This window comes from Desmodus rotundus, chromosome 2, assembly GCF_022682495.2.
Source record: "Desmodus rotundus isolate HL8 chromosome 2, HLdesRot8A.1, whole genome shotgun sequence".
In the NCBI taxonomy this organism is placed as follows: Eukaryota; Metazoa; Chordata; class Mammalia; order Chiroptera; family Phyllostomidae; genus Desmodus; species Desmodus rotundus.
Window position 1 is genome coordinate 25,381,735 of NC_071388.1, and position 18,728 is coordinate 25,400,462.

The following is an 18,728-nucleotide window of genomic DNA, read 5'->3' on the forward strand; positions in this document are numbered from 1 at the left end:
AAATCTCAAGAGAGGAAACTAAAGATGACATAGTAAGTGGGAAGCTAATCCTGTGGCCATTATTTACTTAATCAGGTCTGTTTCACCAAACGTTAGCATAATTGCCTAGCACAGAATATCCACATACTACACAATTATTAGATATAATGAATAAATCCATCACCAAAGAAATTATCCAAACTCTTAAACTAGAAATGAAGAATCCAGAAACCACCTTTTAATCTACTCCATACTTCAGAAATTTATGTGTTTTGGTCAATGATATTTCTTATTATAAAATACCAAATACTGACTTTCTAACAAGTGCTAAAATCATTCTTGCTTCCTATGACTTCACAGAAGATACACCATTATTTTGCTGTGAATAATGTGCTCCCATGCATAATGTGCACTCATGTTTTTGTGCACATTATACATGGATTATTATGCCCATTATTATACCCATGGTACGTAATCCTTATACATATGTATAATGCACATCCTTATTTTTCCCTCAAAAATTCAGGCAAAAAAGTGAGCATTATACACAGCATCGTGTATAATACAGCACATCGGGATAACTAGGGTCAGCTCTTTGCATAGATTTGGCACTTAATAAATCTTTGGCCTTTGTATATTGGCTGATTATTATAAATTGCTTCAATAGCACACCCCAGAGTAAAGCATAAATATAAGTAACATATATCAAATATTTAAAACCAATAATTACTCATTTTGGTTCTTCTTCTCCCCAGATTTTCCGTAACTTTTTAAAAGTGCAAGCCTAAAACTAGAGAGCAATAAATTTATTTCCAATTATTTGCTAGGGGTGGGGTTGGGAAGATAATATAACCAATATGATTCATTTATTCATTTATTAAACAATGAATAACTTGTATATAAACATGGATATTTAAATTCTGAGGTATAAAATTAATCTCTTGTTATTACAGATAAACTAGAAAGAGGAAAATGTTATAAAAAGAAAGAACAGAGGAAGTAGATTAAAGTTATATGAAACACATTTTTTTAAATTAGAAATGCCTTAAAAAGTGTCCATGGAAACATAAGGCGGCTTGGAATAGAGTGTTAGGAAAAAAGGGCACATGAGCACTTGCAGAATGCTTAATAGCAGAAATGTTTTGGCAGATGGTTGTAAAAAGCCACAGATATCAGTAACTGCTAACTTCTGATAAAAAGAAATAAACACACAAATCCTTTTTAAAGTGGGGTTTTAAAATGGACATACTAACTAATAAGAGAATGTAGGGATTATTACAGGATATCTAATACAATGTAGGAAAATATCAACTTTCACTAAATATAACTTAAGGAATGTTTATTGGCTTTACAAAATATTTTATACCAGAATTCCTTAACATAGCAGATCCCCTAATGCATTTTAAATAATTCAATGCTTCTTAAAATGTAAATTTTTTAACACATTGTTAAAGAATGTCTCCTCTAAAAAGTGGAATACAATTGCATGACATGTTCAAAAAGAGGAAATAGTATTGAAGAGAGAATTACTGGTCAGACAAAATACTTGGCAAAGGGCTGCTTTATGTTCAGGACCTGCCCCAAACCCAAGGATGTTTTTTGAACATCACCACTAAGACCAGAAGAGGGAGGGGGTCAGACAAAGGAAACACTGGAAGAGTGACAAACAAACTCAAAAATTGTAATCTTTTCTGACAGGGTAGAGGTGGAAAAATTAAGAGGAGAAAGTTGGTGGTAACTGGAAAACGTCTTACACAATGAATTAAATCTTGAAGAGAATTTTTTTTTAAGTATGAGATTAACATCACACAAATTGAAAAAGCCCTAGAAATCTACAGTACAATATTATTTTTATGGTTAACTATACTGCATGGTCCAATAAAAATTTGTTAAGAGGGTAGATCTCGTGTTATATAGGCTTCTTCTAAAACCAGAATAATAGGGGTTTTTTTAACTTAAAGTTTTGGGTTAACATAGAACATGGCACTGATATATAAAACACCTCAGATCTTTATTTGGAAGGAAACTCCTTGACCACCTCCTAATGTCATCCCCTTTCTTCTCCACTTGAACATTTCTTTTCCTCCTCTGGATGCTGCTTTGTCTTACCCTTCCACTTCTTTTCTTTGATCTGTCATCCTTTTCCTTCTGTTTCATAAGACCCCAGATACTCCTCATCCTAGCCTGGGAGAAAATACCCAACTATGCTGCTCTGAGTCTCTCTTCTTCCCACATCTAGCTGTGGCATGCTACCTTATTTGTTTTTTTATACAGTAAACCCCAAAATAAAACTAAACATTCTAGTTTCAAGAGTCCTAATGTATTTTCCCTTATTTAATCTTGCAGATTTATCTCTTAAATTATATTTTTAGACTTTTTTTTCCTATCAGAAAGTGTTTTATCTAAAGCCAATGTGAAATAAAGACCCAAGCAATTATTCTTCAGTTAAGTGTAATTAAGTTATCTTAATAATTTAGGGAACACTCAGACAACAGAAATTATCAAGACTAATTAGATTTACTCTTCATATTTAGCAGATAAAATTCAATCCTCATATGCTATTGAGTTTAATAAGGAAAATGCAAAGAAAATATATGCCATCTTCTGTGTAACTTCTTTTAAAAAGGTGAAATAAGAAAATATACATGCATTTGTTTATTTTTGTCAAAAGAAATACAGGAAGAATAAACCATAACCAAAAAGATTAGCTACCTAGAGGGAGTAAACAGAAACAAGATGTATGGGATTGGGTGGGTGAGGGTAGTAATATTGTTCTGAGTAAGTATATTTTTTAATACAGTTTTTACTTTGTGGAACCACCCATGTTAATGTTTAACATACACAAAAAGTAATCAAATCAACAAGAATGGGAGGGAGGAAAACCTTAAATGGAAAACAAATAGAAATAAATATACTTAACTGTATTTTAAATGAATGACATAGCACTTAAGCAGGGGAAATGCAAGTAACTTTTGAACACAGGACTTTGACTCTGTAGCATCAGTGTCAAGATAACAACAGGAAACAAATATTGAATTCTAATTAATTTCTTCAGTAGTATGGGTTGGCAACTCTGAAACAACCTACTGTGTATTGTAGTATTGAGCAAATGACCCACTCCCTTGAAAGTAATTCACTAAGTGATGGGCAAGTTACCCCATGATCTCCCACCACCCTCTCTACTACTTGCCTGAAAGAAATATTTAGGAAGAAGCACTCTCTCTGCTGATATTTCTTTTATAGTAGAATAAGACTTGGGCTGTGGGCTGCGATGATGCTCATGTTGTAGGGGGAAGCCTATCCAAGACACGCTAAGAACAGGGGTCTGATGCAGCTGTGCTTAAAGATCTATCCCTGGAGCTAAGTGAGCCAAAAAACTACATCTGTGCATAAGTGTTAGCTGAGTAACTTTCTATTACTCTTGATGAATGTACTCTTAATTGACAGAGTGGGTAAAGTGTCACACAGACAAAAACAAGTCAAATTATTTATTTATTTTTTATGTATTTTCAGAGAGGGAAAGGGAGGAGACAGAGAGGGAGAGAAACATCAATGTGTGGTTACCTCTCACACTCTCCCAGCTGGGGACCTGGCCCACAACCCAGGCATGTGCCCTAGACTGGGAATTGAATCTGTGAGTCGTTGGTTCATAGGCTGGCACTCAATCCACTGAGCCACACCAGCAAGGGCCAAAAATTCTAATCATTTCTAAGAAAATTAAAACATTCCCTTAAAAAGCAGAAAATCATGCTCTTTATGCACCAGTAATAAAGCCATGACCAAGTTAAATAAATCTCCAGCTCTGTAAGTAGAAATTAACATGTACGAGAAAATAAAGATAGCTTACTAAATGAGTATGTGTTTGTCCTTATTTTTAGTGTAGTTATGTCATGAAGTTCAATTTGAAGAAATTAGAAACCAAAACTGGTAACAGCTTAATAACTAGTACGAGAGAGCACAGAAAAAATAAAGCCAAAGGTCCAGATTCAACCCCACGATACACCAGTTTAATTCACATTCTTTCATGACAATAGTTTTATAGCTTGTATTATACATAAAGCAATTGACCAAATAGAAATGGACAAAATGTGTGGATGAAGACAAACAGATCCACAAATACCAGTTTGTGAAACAACTCAAAGCATAAAGTCATATTAATATGATGTCTTTTAAACATAAAGATGAGCACATAACATCAAAAACTTACCATCAGAACTTGTGAGGACAAAACTTTCTGCTTGAGTTTGTTTCTTTGTACCTAAACTTTTTGGGAACCAGTGAAGGTCTATCGGGTAAATATCATCTGGAAGCTTTACTATTTGACTTGTTTCACTGGTCAGCAAGTTCCACTTCACTATTTGGTGGTCATCACTGCATGAGTACAGTTCTTCGGCAGTAGTCCAGCCCACACAGCTTACTAATTCTTGATGTGTCACCAAGTTAAGGAGACATAAAATACACAACAGTCTTAAATTTTAAATAATAAAAGACTTTTCAGGTGCAGATTATAAAATGAGTATAAAATAGAATGAAACATTTCAAGCTTCTAAATGTAGTTATCATTTTATGACTTCCAATACTTTCCATTTAAAGGAAAATGTGCATCTAATCAAAACAGTTGTAAGAACGGAAAGCTAGTTAAGAAAATCAGATGCCAAAAGAAAAAAAAATGATTTTACTACACTGAAATTTGAAAATTGTGTTACAAGATATTCTATAAACAAGGCCAAAAGATACGCAAAAACATGGAACAGATAAAAAGGTATGGAAGGATATACGCTAAACTACTGGGGAATAAACAGGGAGAAAAGGGGGCTATATTCTTTTATCTACATATACTTGTATCATTTAAGTTATTAAAATAAGTATGTATTATTTTGATAAGTTTTTTAAAAATCAAGTGTTAATACAGTATTGAAATCTAATAGTAAAATATCTGATTAAATTATATATTATAATAACAATTTACCTAGGAAAAAACCTATAGCTTAACAGCTGAAACTACAATCTTACCAAACTTATTGACATTAAATTCAGGAAATAGTTCAATTACAACTGACTTCACCTTTAAAGTGTACAGTGCTGGCTAAGAGATGAACCCTAAAATTCTTACTTTATTTAATCCATTTTTTAGTCTCTGATTTATCTGGAAGATTTCTGATAAATCAAGTAGCCCTCACTTCCTCCATCAGAACAGGGTGCTTATCCTAGCAGAATTGTATATCTAGAGAAGGCATTTCAGTTTGTTTATGAGGGACACTTTCTATTGTTTACATCTGGAATTGTACATTACGGATCATTCCTAGGTGGGTTATTTGTTCTCTTGACTAATCCTTTTACTTCCTCCTCTTCTGGTCAGTGCTTTCTATTGGCTTATCTGAGCATTTCAAGGAAAAAGAGACAGTGGGCCATAATTATTTTGGGATGTTCTAAGATTTTTTAATACTTCAAAACATGGCAAATTAAGCAAATGACAAAAAAACGTTAAAAGAAATTATAGAAAGATTATAACAGTCTAAAGATAAATAGGTAATAAAGTGGAACTGGAATACTGGTAACTCAAAATATAATCTAAACAAAAAGAGACCAGGTAGCTCAGCTGGTTAGAGCATTGTCACAGTATGCCAAGGTTGTGTGTTATGCTTCGATCCCCAGTCAGGGCACATACAAGAATCAATCAATGAATACATAAATAAGTGGAACAGCAAATTTATGTCACCCCCACTCCTTCCTCTCTAAAGTCAATAAATTAAATAAATAAATAAAGGATATCACTAGACCATTACTAAAAAAATTTCTATAGCCTAAATGATGTTTTTAAAAAAAAATTATTTACTTATTTCTAGAGAGAGAGGATACAGGAGGGAGAAAGACAGGAAGACAAACATTGATGTGTGAGAGAAACATCAATTGATTACCTCTTGCGCATATATGCCTAACTGGGGACCTGGCCCACAACCCAGGCATGTGCCCTGATTGGGAATTGAACCCGTGACCTTTCACTTCACCAGACAACGTCCAACCCACTGAGCCACACCACTCAGAGCTATAGCCTAAATAATGTTAGGTAAGAGCTTTAGAAAGGGAGAATGTTAGGTAAAACTTAGAGAAGGAGAAAACCACACACACCGAAACATAACATGTTAAGCTTCTCCTTATGTAAACTGCTATAGATACACATCAGACGTGCATGATGTATCTTCAGGCTAACAGGACAACTGCAATCAGGAGGGAAACAAGAAGACCACCAGATTAAGGAAGTCTAAAAAGACTGCTATTAGACTATTATTCTTCAAGCTTGAAAAGAAAGGTAAACACAGATAATGGACATAGTCAGACTCTTGTAAATGGCATGAATCTTGCATATGCCACAATTGTATGTGTCATGAACACCTGAGGGCACGCTTTGAAAAAGCAGTAAAAATGACTTAAGTAGAAATAAGAGGGATTATATCTTCACTTAAAAGGTAAAACAAGCAGGCAATATAAATTCAAAAGATTTGATCAAATGCCTAAATCAGTGCTTTTCTATCTCTGAAGGAACACATTTTTCTTGATTTCAAATCTGTCGCAAACATTTTGTAAGATAAAATTAAAATGAATTACTAAAAATATAATCTTATATTTGGATGGTGTCACAATGTCAAATTGTTACAAAATTTTTTAGTTCATACTTTCGATTCTTGTACTTATCCCTTTATAGGCCTGTAATGAAGTCTGCTGATCATACTTTTAGAAGCACCAGTATAAATAAGAATGAGGTAGAGGGGCCTCCCACATGTTCCTGAAACACAACTGGGAATCTTGATGACAAACTACAGGGTCACGTGTTTAAGAAAATATTTATTTAAAAAAATGTTTTCCCTCTGCAAATCACTGTATCAAATCAGCTCAGCACTGTCCCCCTGGATTAGCGGTTTCTTTTTCTTTTCTTTTTTTTTTTAAGATTTTATTTAGTTTTTTAGAGAGAGGGGAAAGGGAGGGAGAAAGAGAAGAAAAGAAATATCAACGTGTGGTTGCCTCCCACACTCCCCCAACTGGGACCTGGCCCACAACCCAGCCATGTGCCCTGACTGGGAATCGAACCGGCAACCCTTTGTTTGTGGCAGCCAGCGCTCAGTCCACTGAGCTACACCAGCCAAGACAAGGAAATATTTGTAACTGCCATTTTCCTGCATGAAATAATAAAGGTCTGACTCCATGAAATAATAAAGGTCAGATTTTCCCAGCTTGTTCTCCACTTTATCATGAGTATGGATAGAGCAGAACTCATTTAAAAACACACTAAATTGCACTAGCAAAGAAATTACTTGGTTAAAAAAGAAAGCTTCTCTTTAAGATCTTACTAGACTAAACAAAACTGTGTTTTATGTACTTAAGTACTTAAATAAAGTAAGAAAAATGTCAATAAGAATTTGAAAGTAAGATTTAGAGCAAATAGTTTACTTTGGAGAATTACCTGCAACACATGATCTCAATATTTCAAAACAATTTAGTTAAGCTACCATTAAAGGAATGATTTTTTTTGGAAAAAAAATTATCCAAGTAGAATACAAAATAGAACAAAACTTTTAACAATACTCTAGCAAGATGATCCCAATATGGTCTGTAAATGTTAAAAGGATATGCTTTGGTTCTTTTAAAAGAGATATCTTCAGTCTCATGTTTCCACTTTCCAGCAAAATTTTAAAATGCAACTTGACTGTCTTCACTGTAAAAAATAAAAGTTAGGGGGAAAATAGAAAATCTGCATTAAAAACAAACACATGTACACACACAAAAATACAAGCAAGCAAAACACCTTAGCACCTCAAGGACACTGAAACACAATTTCAATTCTGCTTGTATTAAAGACATAAAAGAGGAAGAAAACTAGTCAATGTGCTAATCCTGCCAAGGAGTGATTGGAGGCCTTGGGTTGGACCCCAGAGGTCCTCTGCACCATGCCTGAAACAGTCCTACAAGTGCAGACCACCACTAAATCTGGTCAGGTAAGTAATTTCCAAAAGCTATCCTGAGGTCAAATCCAAACATTCTGTAAAGTGGGAATCCCATCAATGGCAAATCAATGTTGGTCCTGTCGAATATATCAGTTTAAATCCCAAAGTCTGATCAAGGACTAAGATATTAAGGGCCTTAACTCTAGAACCCACTTGGAAATATCATGATGTCATCAACCCAGTGGTTCAATCTGAGATTTACATTCTATTGGAGGTAGACAAACCACCCCAACAGTTAGGGTTGCCATAGTGGCAGTGAAAAACAAGTGCGTTATTTAGGGCACAGGTAATAAATCCCTTTTAAAGTTATATAAAAATCACATATAATTGACAAATAAAAATTTGGGAAAAGAAGACTAACAACCCCCCCACAAAATAACCAGGTCATCAAAAGATACAAATCAAGAAAATGCTAAATTGTCTAAATTCAGTTTGTAGTTATAAGATTATTTTTGAGTAATATCACTAACCTAATAAGAAAACAAATTAATTAAATAAAAGTGTCATTAAAGGAACAAAATCCTCCTCACCAAGTAGAAAATTACTGCTAACTAGATCAAAGAATGTGCTGATCAGAATTCAGCAGGCCTCCCTCAGATAACTTCTCATTCCCCCCAGTCCAGGAAGACTTTTAGATCAGCAAGGTGCTAAATATAGCTGTATTTCAAAGCGACTTTGTCACTTATTGTACTTGTAAATTTGTTAAATTGGAAGGAAAACGTTGTTAAAACCACAGAAAAAAATCTGAAGTTTCATGGTCAGCCAATATGCAACTAGAGTAAGGAGACCTCTCTCTTCCAGTTCACTCAGAAAGATTTCTGTTCAACGTCAGAAGTAGGAAACTGTATAGCAGCCAGAGAAAGAATACAATCCCTCCCTGCCACACTTCACAGGCTCCCTTCTGGTCCCTAAGAGCTCCAACGTTTTTCTCAAAACTTCTTCCTCCCTTCCATCAGATCTCTTCTAATTAGTGAGGGAAAAAGAGTAAACACATTTATAAAATTCTGCTTTTTCACAGTAATTCAAATTCACCCAGTTTATAAGGATTTTAAAAGAATAACAGCAGATAATTGTTGCTTCTGGAAATGACAACACAAGAAACTATAGATAAAATCTGAATATACATTTCAACCAGAAACTTAAAAGATCTTTGACAAAAAGGCATGATGTAATCTAGATCAAAATACCTCAAACATGAAATCCATAATAATTAGGAAGAATTTTTCTCTTTTTTTTTTATGAGAAAGGAATCTGCAACCATTCAAAAACACAGTGCCAAGGAATTACAGAAAGAGGAGGGTGGCATTCTAACACTGGGAAGATTCTCCCTTGCTCAGAAAGATCTTCCCCATACATCCTATTTTGCTGAGATGATTTGCATGAAGCCAATGTGCATTCTGATGTGAAACAAAATAGAGGAATAATGAAAATACAGTGTTAGAACAGTCAATTTGGAGAAGCGCAGAGCTGCCTGAGGGCTGTGTTGAGGCATTTTTATCTGCCCAAAGGCATTTGTTACCAGGGATCTGACTAGTCAGTGGTATTAGGGGTGGGGTGGGGGAGGCAGGAATAATAAAAAGAAAGTTTCTTGAATATAGATAACTTGATCTACTTCACAACTTTGTATAGGGAGTACATGGGAGCAACTACGCCTTTGCTACCAAAAACCATTTATAAGTTGTCTTTGGTCTACTGTGGATCAACATTCACCAGGCTTAAGAGAAAAAGAATGTGCTCAGCAAACCCTGATAGTCCAGCTACCAAAATATACTCCAAATCTGACTACTTGTCAGCACGTCCATCAGAGTTCAAAGCCACCATCATCCTCTGCCTAGATTACTGCAGTTACCCAAGAACTGATCTTCCTTCTCCTACACTTACTCTTTTCAAACTCTTCTAAATGCTTTTAAGGTTAAGTGAGATCATGAAGGCTAGTATGGCTAAGACAGAGGGAGTGAGGGAGTGGCAGGAAATTGACATTTTTAAAGTGTCAGTATGGATAAGAATACTTCAAACAAACAAACAAACAAACAAAAACAAAGCAAGAATGAATAAGACTGGAAACATAAAGGCCAGCTAAGATTTCAAGAATCTGGAAAGTAGCTTGGATAAGGAAGGCAGTACTGGTAAACTGGTAAGAAGTGGTCATATTCTGAATATATTTTGAAATAAGATTCCATAGGATTTGTTGATGAATTGGATGTAAGAGAAAGAAGAATAAAAAAGGATGCTGAAGCTTCAACAGGCAGAATCGAGTTGCCATTTACTGAAATGAGGAAGATTGAGGAGGAAAATGTTGGAAGGGATGATATCAAAAACTCTGGTTTGGATATGTTAAGTTTAAGGTGCTCATTAGATACCTGAACAGAGAATTCAAGGATAAATAGGATATACAAGTCTGGAGTCAAGGAAGATGACAGAGCTGGAGATAACAATGAAATATCACTTTGAAGGTTGTCAGCACAAAGATCATGTTCAAAGCCATGGATAAGATGAGAATTCCCAGCTACATGAAAAGTGGTTGCTTCAAAGGCCTAGAAGGCCTACTGAAGTCTGAAGTGTTGTCTGCATTAAGATTCTACAGGAAGTAAACCAAAGAAAAACAAGTGGAGACATATAATCAGATGCTTACAACAGATTTGGGGAGTATTGGTAATGATGAGGTAGGTTAAGACTGAAAAGTAGCTGGCCAAAGTCAAGGAACTGACAGGCCAGGGAATGGGATGGATTGATTTGTAGATATTAAATTACTAAGAGTAATGAGAGGAATAGTGGTGGACATAGAGACAGAATATTCATAGAATAAGGAAAAATAGCTGAGATCTGCAAATGACTGTACAAAGGCAGGGTAGAGAATGATCTAATCTGGTAGGACTCGTTGCAAAGAGAGTAGGGGATTTTAGAGATGAAGAGGAAAAAGAATCAATTGCTGGGATACACTAATGATAAACAAGGGAGTCTTGGAGGCAAAACAGCCTCCACTTGAAAGGAGCATGGGGAAAGTAGTTTCTTTAGGAAACATCCAGATTTAAGTTAGACTACGAAGGTAAAAGAAATAAATTAGAGTAAAGGCTGAGGACACAGATTTGGCCAATGATACACTGTGAGTTCCAAAAGGTAGAGTGAGTGGCAGGATTTAGATTGGAAAGAGATGAGAGTTTGGAACAGTTAGTGGGAAATGCTCAAAACAGGTGACTGTCCTCCAATATTCATTTACCCCTACTTATGTGATAGAAAATTCTGAATTTTTGCTACATACCTGGCCACCATACCTGTTTCTCCAGCTGCCCTAGAAACTAGGTGTTGCCTCACAGGACATTTAACAATCCTGAAACCCACATGGAAATACTACAACATCATCAACCTAGCGGCCCAATCTGGGATTTACATTCTGTGGGGGTAGATAACACTGCTCAAAAGTAATGTGCCCACAGAAGTAACTCATTTACTTTTTAAGGAAGCTATTTTATTACCTCTTATAAAAGTTATTAAAATCACAGCAAGTGGAAAATAAAAACTTAGAAAATAAGAGTAACACTTTCCATGCTGTGCCATCAAGGCCATGTATAACACAGTAATAAGATAGAAAGAACCAAGACTCCTGGCCTCGTGGGGAGTCACATCAGTCCTATACTACCTATTCAGAATTTTGTGTGATAGAGAATAAAGTTTTATCACGTTTAAGTTACTGTCATCAATAGCTCAACCTACTAACCAACTAATGCAGGGAATTAAGAGTCTTGAATGAGGTAAATGGGGGTGTAAGGTATGATAAAATAGTCCCAGTGGTCTCTTAAGGGAAGGTGGATAATCAATTTACACTGTAGCCTCCTTCCTGGAACTGGCCTCTTAGGTACTGTGTAGTGTTGATGTAAAGCAAAGACCAAGGTTTCCCAAAGGAGGAATTCTGCTTCCAGACTGAAACAAGAAATTTTGCCTGAATTTTCAGCCTTCAAACTCAAGACAACAATATCAAATCTTTATCCGGAGAGCCCTATTAGGGTTCCTTTTATGGATATATGTGTTTATACTCTAGAACAGAGTTAGAACTAAGAAAAGAGAATTAAGTATTAATGTTAAGAATTAAACTTAACATTATGCTAATTGAAATAAGCCAGTCACAAAAGCACAGAAACTGTATGATTCCACTTGTATGAAGTATCTAGAGTCGTCAGATTCATACAGACAGAAAGTAAAATGGTGGTTGCAGGGGGATGCAGGTTAGGAGAACTGGGGAGTTATTGTTTAATGGGTACAGAGTTTCACTTCTGCAAGATGAAAAGGGTTCTATGGATGGATGGACGTGATAGCAGCACAATACAAACGAACTTAATGCCACTGAACTGTACACTTAAAAATTGTTACAATGGTTTGCAAAAAAAAAAAAAGAAAAGAATTATATTTAAGAAATAAAATAGAGATAGAAACACTAACAAAAGCAGAAAGTTTCAGCAGGAAGGCATGATTTGTCAACAAGACTGTACATACAAATAAAGAAGCAGAAAAGCCTCAATAGTGAACAAGAATGCAAAGGATAAATAAGAAATGTAAGAGCTAGATCATAAGCACATTAATTCCAAGTTCTTTTTAGGTGATTTGCATATTGGCTAACCTTGTGTATTGATATTAATAGTTGAAATTAATGGTTTGTTTATGACTACCCAAGGTCTTATTTTTAAAAGTGCAATTTTTATCAACAATCTTCTTAACTGATAGCTCTAATCAGACGCCTCGGTTTCATTCCCAGAAAAGAAGAAAAGGAAGAGAGGTAGAGCTTTTATTCAGATTGGTCCCATCGTGGAACTATACAAGAACTCTCTTGTATGACTGGGAAGAGAGAGGCAGGCTCACCATTTCCAGGGATAGATTCAAAGACACAACAAGCAAAGGAAACAGTTTTCAAATGGCAGTATAGTTCAATTACAAAAGACCTCCGACCCCCACCCCACTCCAATTCCATATGCATTTGCTAAAGTGTAGTATATAGTATGACATTTACATTTCCTTGCAATTTTAGTTATCATTATAGCTATATCTTGCCAATCATACTTTAATATTATTTTCATTGGTTATGTTTATAATACTTTTGCACGGTGTCCTAATAAATACAGTGTTTATTTTTATTCTAGCCAATAAACCATGCAATTCAAAAATTGAAAAATTAGTCATCTTTAATTCATCCTTTTAATTCATCAACCAGCATAAAAGAATCACACTCAACTGATATATTGAGTGCTATGCAACTACTTAAAAAATGAGATGAAATGTGGATATATTGATAGAGAATGATGTCTATAATAAATGGCAAGAGGTATACAGCAATATTATATTACTCAATCCTTTTTGTGTAATAAAAAGGGATATATATTTAAGCTATTGGATACTAAAATATTTTTCTGGGAAGATATACAAAACCCTTAATGGAGATGTCTGTGAAGGCAGGGGCATTGGGATGAAAAGGGCAGCTTTTAATTCTCATTTTATATGTTTCTGTAGTGTTTGAAATTTTTTTTTTTTTACAGATTTTATTTATTTATTTCCAGACAGAGGAGAAGGGAAAGAGAAAGAGAGGGAGAGAAACATCAGTGTGTGGTTGCCTCTCACACACCCCCCACTGGGAACCTGGCCTGCAGCCCAAACAGGTACCTTGACTGGTAACCAAACCAGTAACCATTCGGTTTGCAGGTCGGTGCTCAGTCCACTGAGTCACACCAGCCAGGGCTTTAGTATTTGAGGTTTTAACATGTTCATAGCATTTTATTTATCTATATAGTCATATATTTATTATAGAATTAAGTGAGTAATAAGATTATGGCCCAATTATATTTTTCTTTATGCATTTCTGCATTTTTAAAAAACACAATGTTATTTTTTCATAAGATCACCATTCCCATTCTCTTTGTAGTCTCTACTACACTTGACCCCTTTCTTATAAGTGACCCCATCCTAGTGGTCTTGCACATATTGTACACTTTTCTTCCTTATTTAAAATGGGGTTAATACCTACTTCAGATTGATTATGATGAATAAGTACATAAAATGTCTAGTAGAGTGCTGAAACATAGTAAAAACTTAATCATTGTTACCTATTTATAGTGCAAATTGGGACTTTTGTCGCCCTGCATATATTCACTCTGGTCCTAGCTACAAAGAATTTCTCTTGGAACACAGACTCTTAACTCTTGCGGCTGGAATAGAGCCAGCATGAGACCCAGACTTCAGTCAATTAGAAAATTCCATTCCCTTTGCACAGAGACTTCTTCAAAAATGGCCCAGGACTCTTATTCAAATAAATGATGGGGAAGAAAAACTCTTCTTACCCCCCAGTCTTTAATTTTAGAAGATTTGAGACTGGAGTTACTGTAGCTATTTTACCACAGTAGGGACTCACCCCAGAGAGGCGCCTAAGGCCACGGTGTGGAGCCTGAGAATAATAGGAAGACAATGGTATGCAAAGCAGAGCAAAGACAGAAACCAAATCCTGCTGTCTTTGTTTGAACACTGAATCCAGTTATGCTCACCTGATTTTTGGTTATGGGAGCCAATTTTTTTTTCTTAAGACAAATAGGATTGGGTTTTCTGTTACATGTAATCTAGAGTCCTACCAGAGACATTACTACAATTATTTCTTTTTCCTAGATTCTAAGAATGAAAATTTTCTGATGTTATCCCCTCTTTACTCACAATTTTAAAAACCTAGTCTATTTTTAGTGTTCCAACTATTCTTATAACACTACCTCATCCTATTTTCTCTCTTGAGCTATACTCTTAACTGCTACTGCCCATGGGATATATGCATATATTTCCATAATCCTAACAAACATGAATTTTAAAAACAGCTCATCTTTCAAAATGGTCCTTCCCAGAAAATCTCTTCTGCTTCCTCACTTTCTATTTTTTCTGCATTAAGTTAGGTGAGAGTTTCAACAAGGTTAATGTACTTAGGGACCTATATTATCAAGAGGAATAGTCATTACTATGTGTCCTGTCTATATCCAATTTATTAACCTTGAACAATAGTCTCTAAGTACTTATACATCACTTACATAAGTTCATGTTTATTCATTTTGATTTATTAGTTAATATCTAATTAACTCAAATATTTAAAACACAAACTTGATTAGTATTTTTAGACATTTACCCACAAAACTAATTTCACTTTATGATATGTTGTGACCACACATGTATTGTAATAATGATAAAATTATGCACTTAAAAAGAATTGCAAATGTGGGTTTTAACTCTAATTCCAACTTTTTTCTGAACTTATTTCTTCTTGTGGAGTACAATTTAACTTTAAAATGTAAAAAGTGTGGGTTCTCTTCCCTGTCTGGCTGAAATTATAGATAATGGTTGTTAGTAGATAATTTTGAACCAGAAAGATGAGACTTATACTTTCTGAAATGATTATAAACTAGTCTATTTCAATTGGACCAGCCTCTTCTTATAAATAGATAGTGTTAATTTCATGAGAAGTATCCAAAGTATTGGCAGGGATTAATTGAGTCTTTATTTCTTGTGACTCCAATCTTTTCTCAAATCACTTCTTAATCTGAGTCCTATTTTCACTGTAGATTTAAGTCTGATCTGTAGCTGTTTATTATGGATGTCTTTTCTTCATTATCTGGTTTAAGCCTGTTTTGAAATATTTGTTGTGAATGGGGCGTGGTTAGGTTCAACTAAATCTAAAGCCATCAGTCACTTTATTGATTTACTGAAATTACATTTCTTTCTCATCAATCATTAAGACCTACCATTATTTAGAACAATCATCAAAGGCAGTAAAACTAGAATTTATTTGTGATTTAGCTTTCTTCCTATCCCTTCATCACTAATTCAAAGATACAAAGAACAATATCTGACTTTAAGAGTTTACACTCTTAACTTTGTACATTAAAATCTATAAAAGTTATAGATTTTATTTCTTCCAAATGTGTCGGGACTTTTTCCATTCTGCTACGTAGGGACTTCTGACATCCCACATGGAGGACCGTACAGTAATTGTCTAACTAAGCTGTGCCTGTTACGTACGTCTCTTTGGCCTTTAACACATTCCACATAATTACTGTTACTTTTTTTTGTCTTACCAAGTCATTCCTTAGCACAAACTTTTTCTAATAGATATTTCCTCCATATCACATCTCAAATCCTGACCTAGCTTTCAAGACCCTTCATAAGGCTAACCTTCTTGTAACTTGACATCCCATTATACGTTCTTAGCATATCAAATGCTTATAGTGTGTGTGCTATATGAACAATCACAAACAATTCTATGAGTTAGGTATTACATGCTGGTTTTATAAATAAATACTCTCAGAGAAACTGATAAATTGAATAAATTGTCCAAGCATGTAGCTAAAAAGTGACGGATTCTGTTCCCTGTAACATCTTTCTACTACATCGTGCTGTCCCCCATTTACACCACTCAACTCTGTCTAGTCTTCTTTTTCAGGGCCCATATTGCTCCAACTTATGTTTTCAGAAGCTTTCAAAGACAATCCTTACATCTTCTTGTATGCCTATGGCCAATTTTTTTCCTTCAGCTTTATTTTCTGTAGTTTGTCTTACAAAAACAGTAAGTATAAAGGTATAATATCAAGCCAATGCTTATTCAAACCACGCCAGTCTCCCAAGCTCACCAGATTCGTACACTTGTGGTTAGTGTCCACACCCCTCTTTGAGAATTACTAAACCCCACTGTGTGCTCCTTAGGACAAGAGTCATCACACTTAGAATGACAACATAAATTCATTCGTAGAGCTCATTGGTGCTTTAGTATGCCAGACCCTAAGCGTGCAAACGTCAAAGAAAAAAAAAAGAGGCTCCTAGTTCTCAATGTCAAGTACATAAAAGTTGCTAAATAAGTATTTACTGGGTGATTAAGACCACTTTGGAGAATCTGATCCAAGTTCTGGAAAAACTAACTCCTCAGACAGGCGCACTGACACACAGCATTTTGTATACTATTTCTGAGGGCGGGGGGCAGGGGGCTAGTAATTCCTCTGAAGCCCAATCCACAAACCCCACGTTAAAAACTCACATAACTGAATTCTCTGAGAACAGGAATACTTGCTTAATAATCCTGATTATGTCTAGCACAGTGCGATGTATACAACAGTATCTTTAGAAATATTTTGCGGGTCGATAATTTTCTCATAAAGATAAGCAGATGACATCGGCAAATCTTTTCTTCCCTGACGGAGTTTTTCAGCCAAATGATTTCAAAAGCTCACCCCCCCACCCCTTCATTAGTAACACTAATGACCTAACACCAATAACTCAAAATCATTATTTTGTTATTCCCATGTGTATTACACGATCATTCACCAATCCAGATCTTCTCCTTGTTGTCCCTCGACTGCCTCCAAATTCAGGGCTTCCTTCGTCGCATCCCAAAAGCTCCGTCCAGGGTGCCCCACAGACGCCAGGGAGACAGAAAATAACTGATGCTCCACGCCGCACGCCCCCTCGAAGCAGGAAAGGTGAGACCACAACTGGTCTCAGTGACGGCCACAAATTCCAAACCCCTTCTTCGCCACTGCCTAAGAAGAGGAGATTTACCTTAATTTCCAGAAAAGCGGTGGCAACCGCTCTCGCAGAGCCGGGACCAGTTACAAAGAAGCTTCCCCACAACCCCGTCACCATAGCGACTCTAAAGAGCTCGACTCCCTCCCTCTTCCCGCGATACTTCTCAGCAGCGCGTCACGCCCGCGGGCCTGAGGCTCCGCCTTTCAGGGAGCCCGCCCTCTCTTTTAGGGATCTTATTGGAAGACTGAGTCCCGCCTCCAGCTCTGGGCGGAGCCCTACTTTTATTTTATTTTTTTTTTCCTCTTTCAAAACTCGCCCGGACGGTGTAGTGTGGGGGGTTGTAATATCTTTATATAAGTGCTATTTCCGTGGGCTACAGGGAAAACATTGCTTCTCTCTTCTTTTTCACTTAGTAGAAATGTCCCTACTCTCCTGGGTTCCCCCTCCAGTAGTTCGCGCATGTGTGTAAGCGACCAGAAGATGGCGGTGATAATCGCCGCACTTTTTTTCAAATTAATGATTCCCAGAAAGCATTGCGCACATTTGTAACGAATTTCCGTTCGAGTTTGTATTTTAGGCGCCATTTTCGAGTGAAGGACCCGGAGCCGAAACACCGGCAGAAGAGGGGGTTATATACAGCCGTTTCCAGTCTTGGTGGGAGTGGACTGTCCCGCAGGTAAAGTAGATCTTTTTCTGATCAGGTTGTCATACTCTCACTTCCTACCCCGTCCGCGCGCGCCCTGAAAGTAGAGGCCTTGAGCTGGAGCAGCCGAAGTCTGCGCTGAGGCTGTCGCCGGGAGATTTGTCTCGCTGTCACCCCTCCCCCCCCCTCGGCCGCTCCTCGGCAGTCGGGGCTCCCGCGCGCTTTTCCCGGGCGCCACTTCTCTGAGCTACTTCAGCGTCGCTTGGGGGTAGGGGGTAGGGGTTCTGAGCCTTGCAGATCGCAGAAATCCTGGTGTCTGTGGGGGAAAGGGCGTTACCCCTTGCCCCCTGCCCCACTCTCTTCTCCCAAGAGACTAATCACCGGGTCTTAGCCCTTACTGGTGATCTTTCGTAGTTTATTAAACAACGAGATTCTGTCGCGGGCCCCGGAGGGACAAACCCCAGTCACCCCAAAATAATTGAACCGGAGCAGGCGCCGCCGGCGTCCGATTTGGAAGTTGCGAGTTGTCTACTGTAGAGAGGAGACCTCGAAGTCCCCGAGCCGTCAGCGGCACCCGA

General features: G+C 36.6%; 2 protein-coding genes across 5 annotated transcripts in view; one reads left to right on the plus strand and one right to left on the minus strand.

Annotated features, from left to right (window-relative positions):
• IFT80 (intraflagellar transport 80) overlaps nt 1–17,647 on the minus strand; it is a 100,346-nt gene extending 82,699 nt beyond the window's left edge. Inside the window, exons 1-3 of the mRNA XM_053918056.1 lie at nt 17,541–17,647; nt 7,605–7,690; nt 4,187–4,406 (exon numbers count right to left, since the gene is read on the minus strand). Coding sequence (XP_053774031.1) covers nt 4,187–4,406; nt 7,605–7,643 — 259 coding nt within the window. The 5' untranslated portion in view covers nt 7,644–7,690; nt 17,541–17,647. The remainder of the gene's footprint in view (nt 1–4,186; nt 4,407–7,604; nt 7,691–17,540) is intronic.
• Nucleotides 17,648–17,840: 193 nt separating this feature from the next.
• SMC4 (structural maintenance of chromosomes 4) overlaps nt 17,841–18,728 on the plus strand; it is a 36,044-nt gene continuing 35,156 nt past the window's right edge. For 3 of the 4 annotated variants that reach the window (XM_024563195.4, XM_024563189.4, XM_045197418.3), the window contains exon 1: nt 17,841–18,183. The gene's annotated coding sequence lies outside the window, so the exon portion shown is untranslated. The remainder of the gene's footprint in view (nt 18,184–18,728) is intronic. The other variant, XM_045197415.2, reaches the window with a different exon arrangement.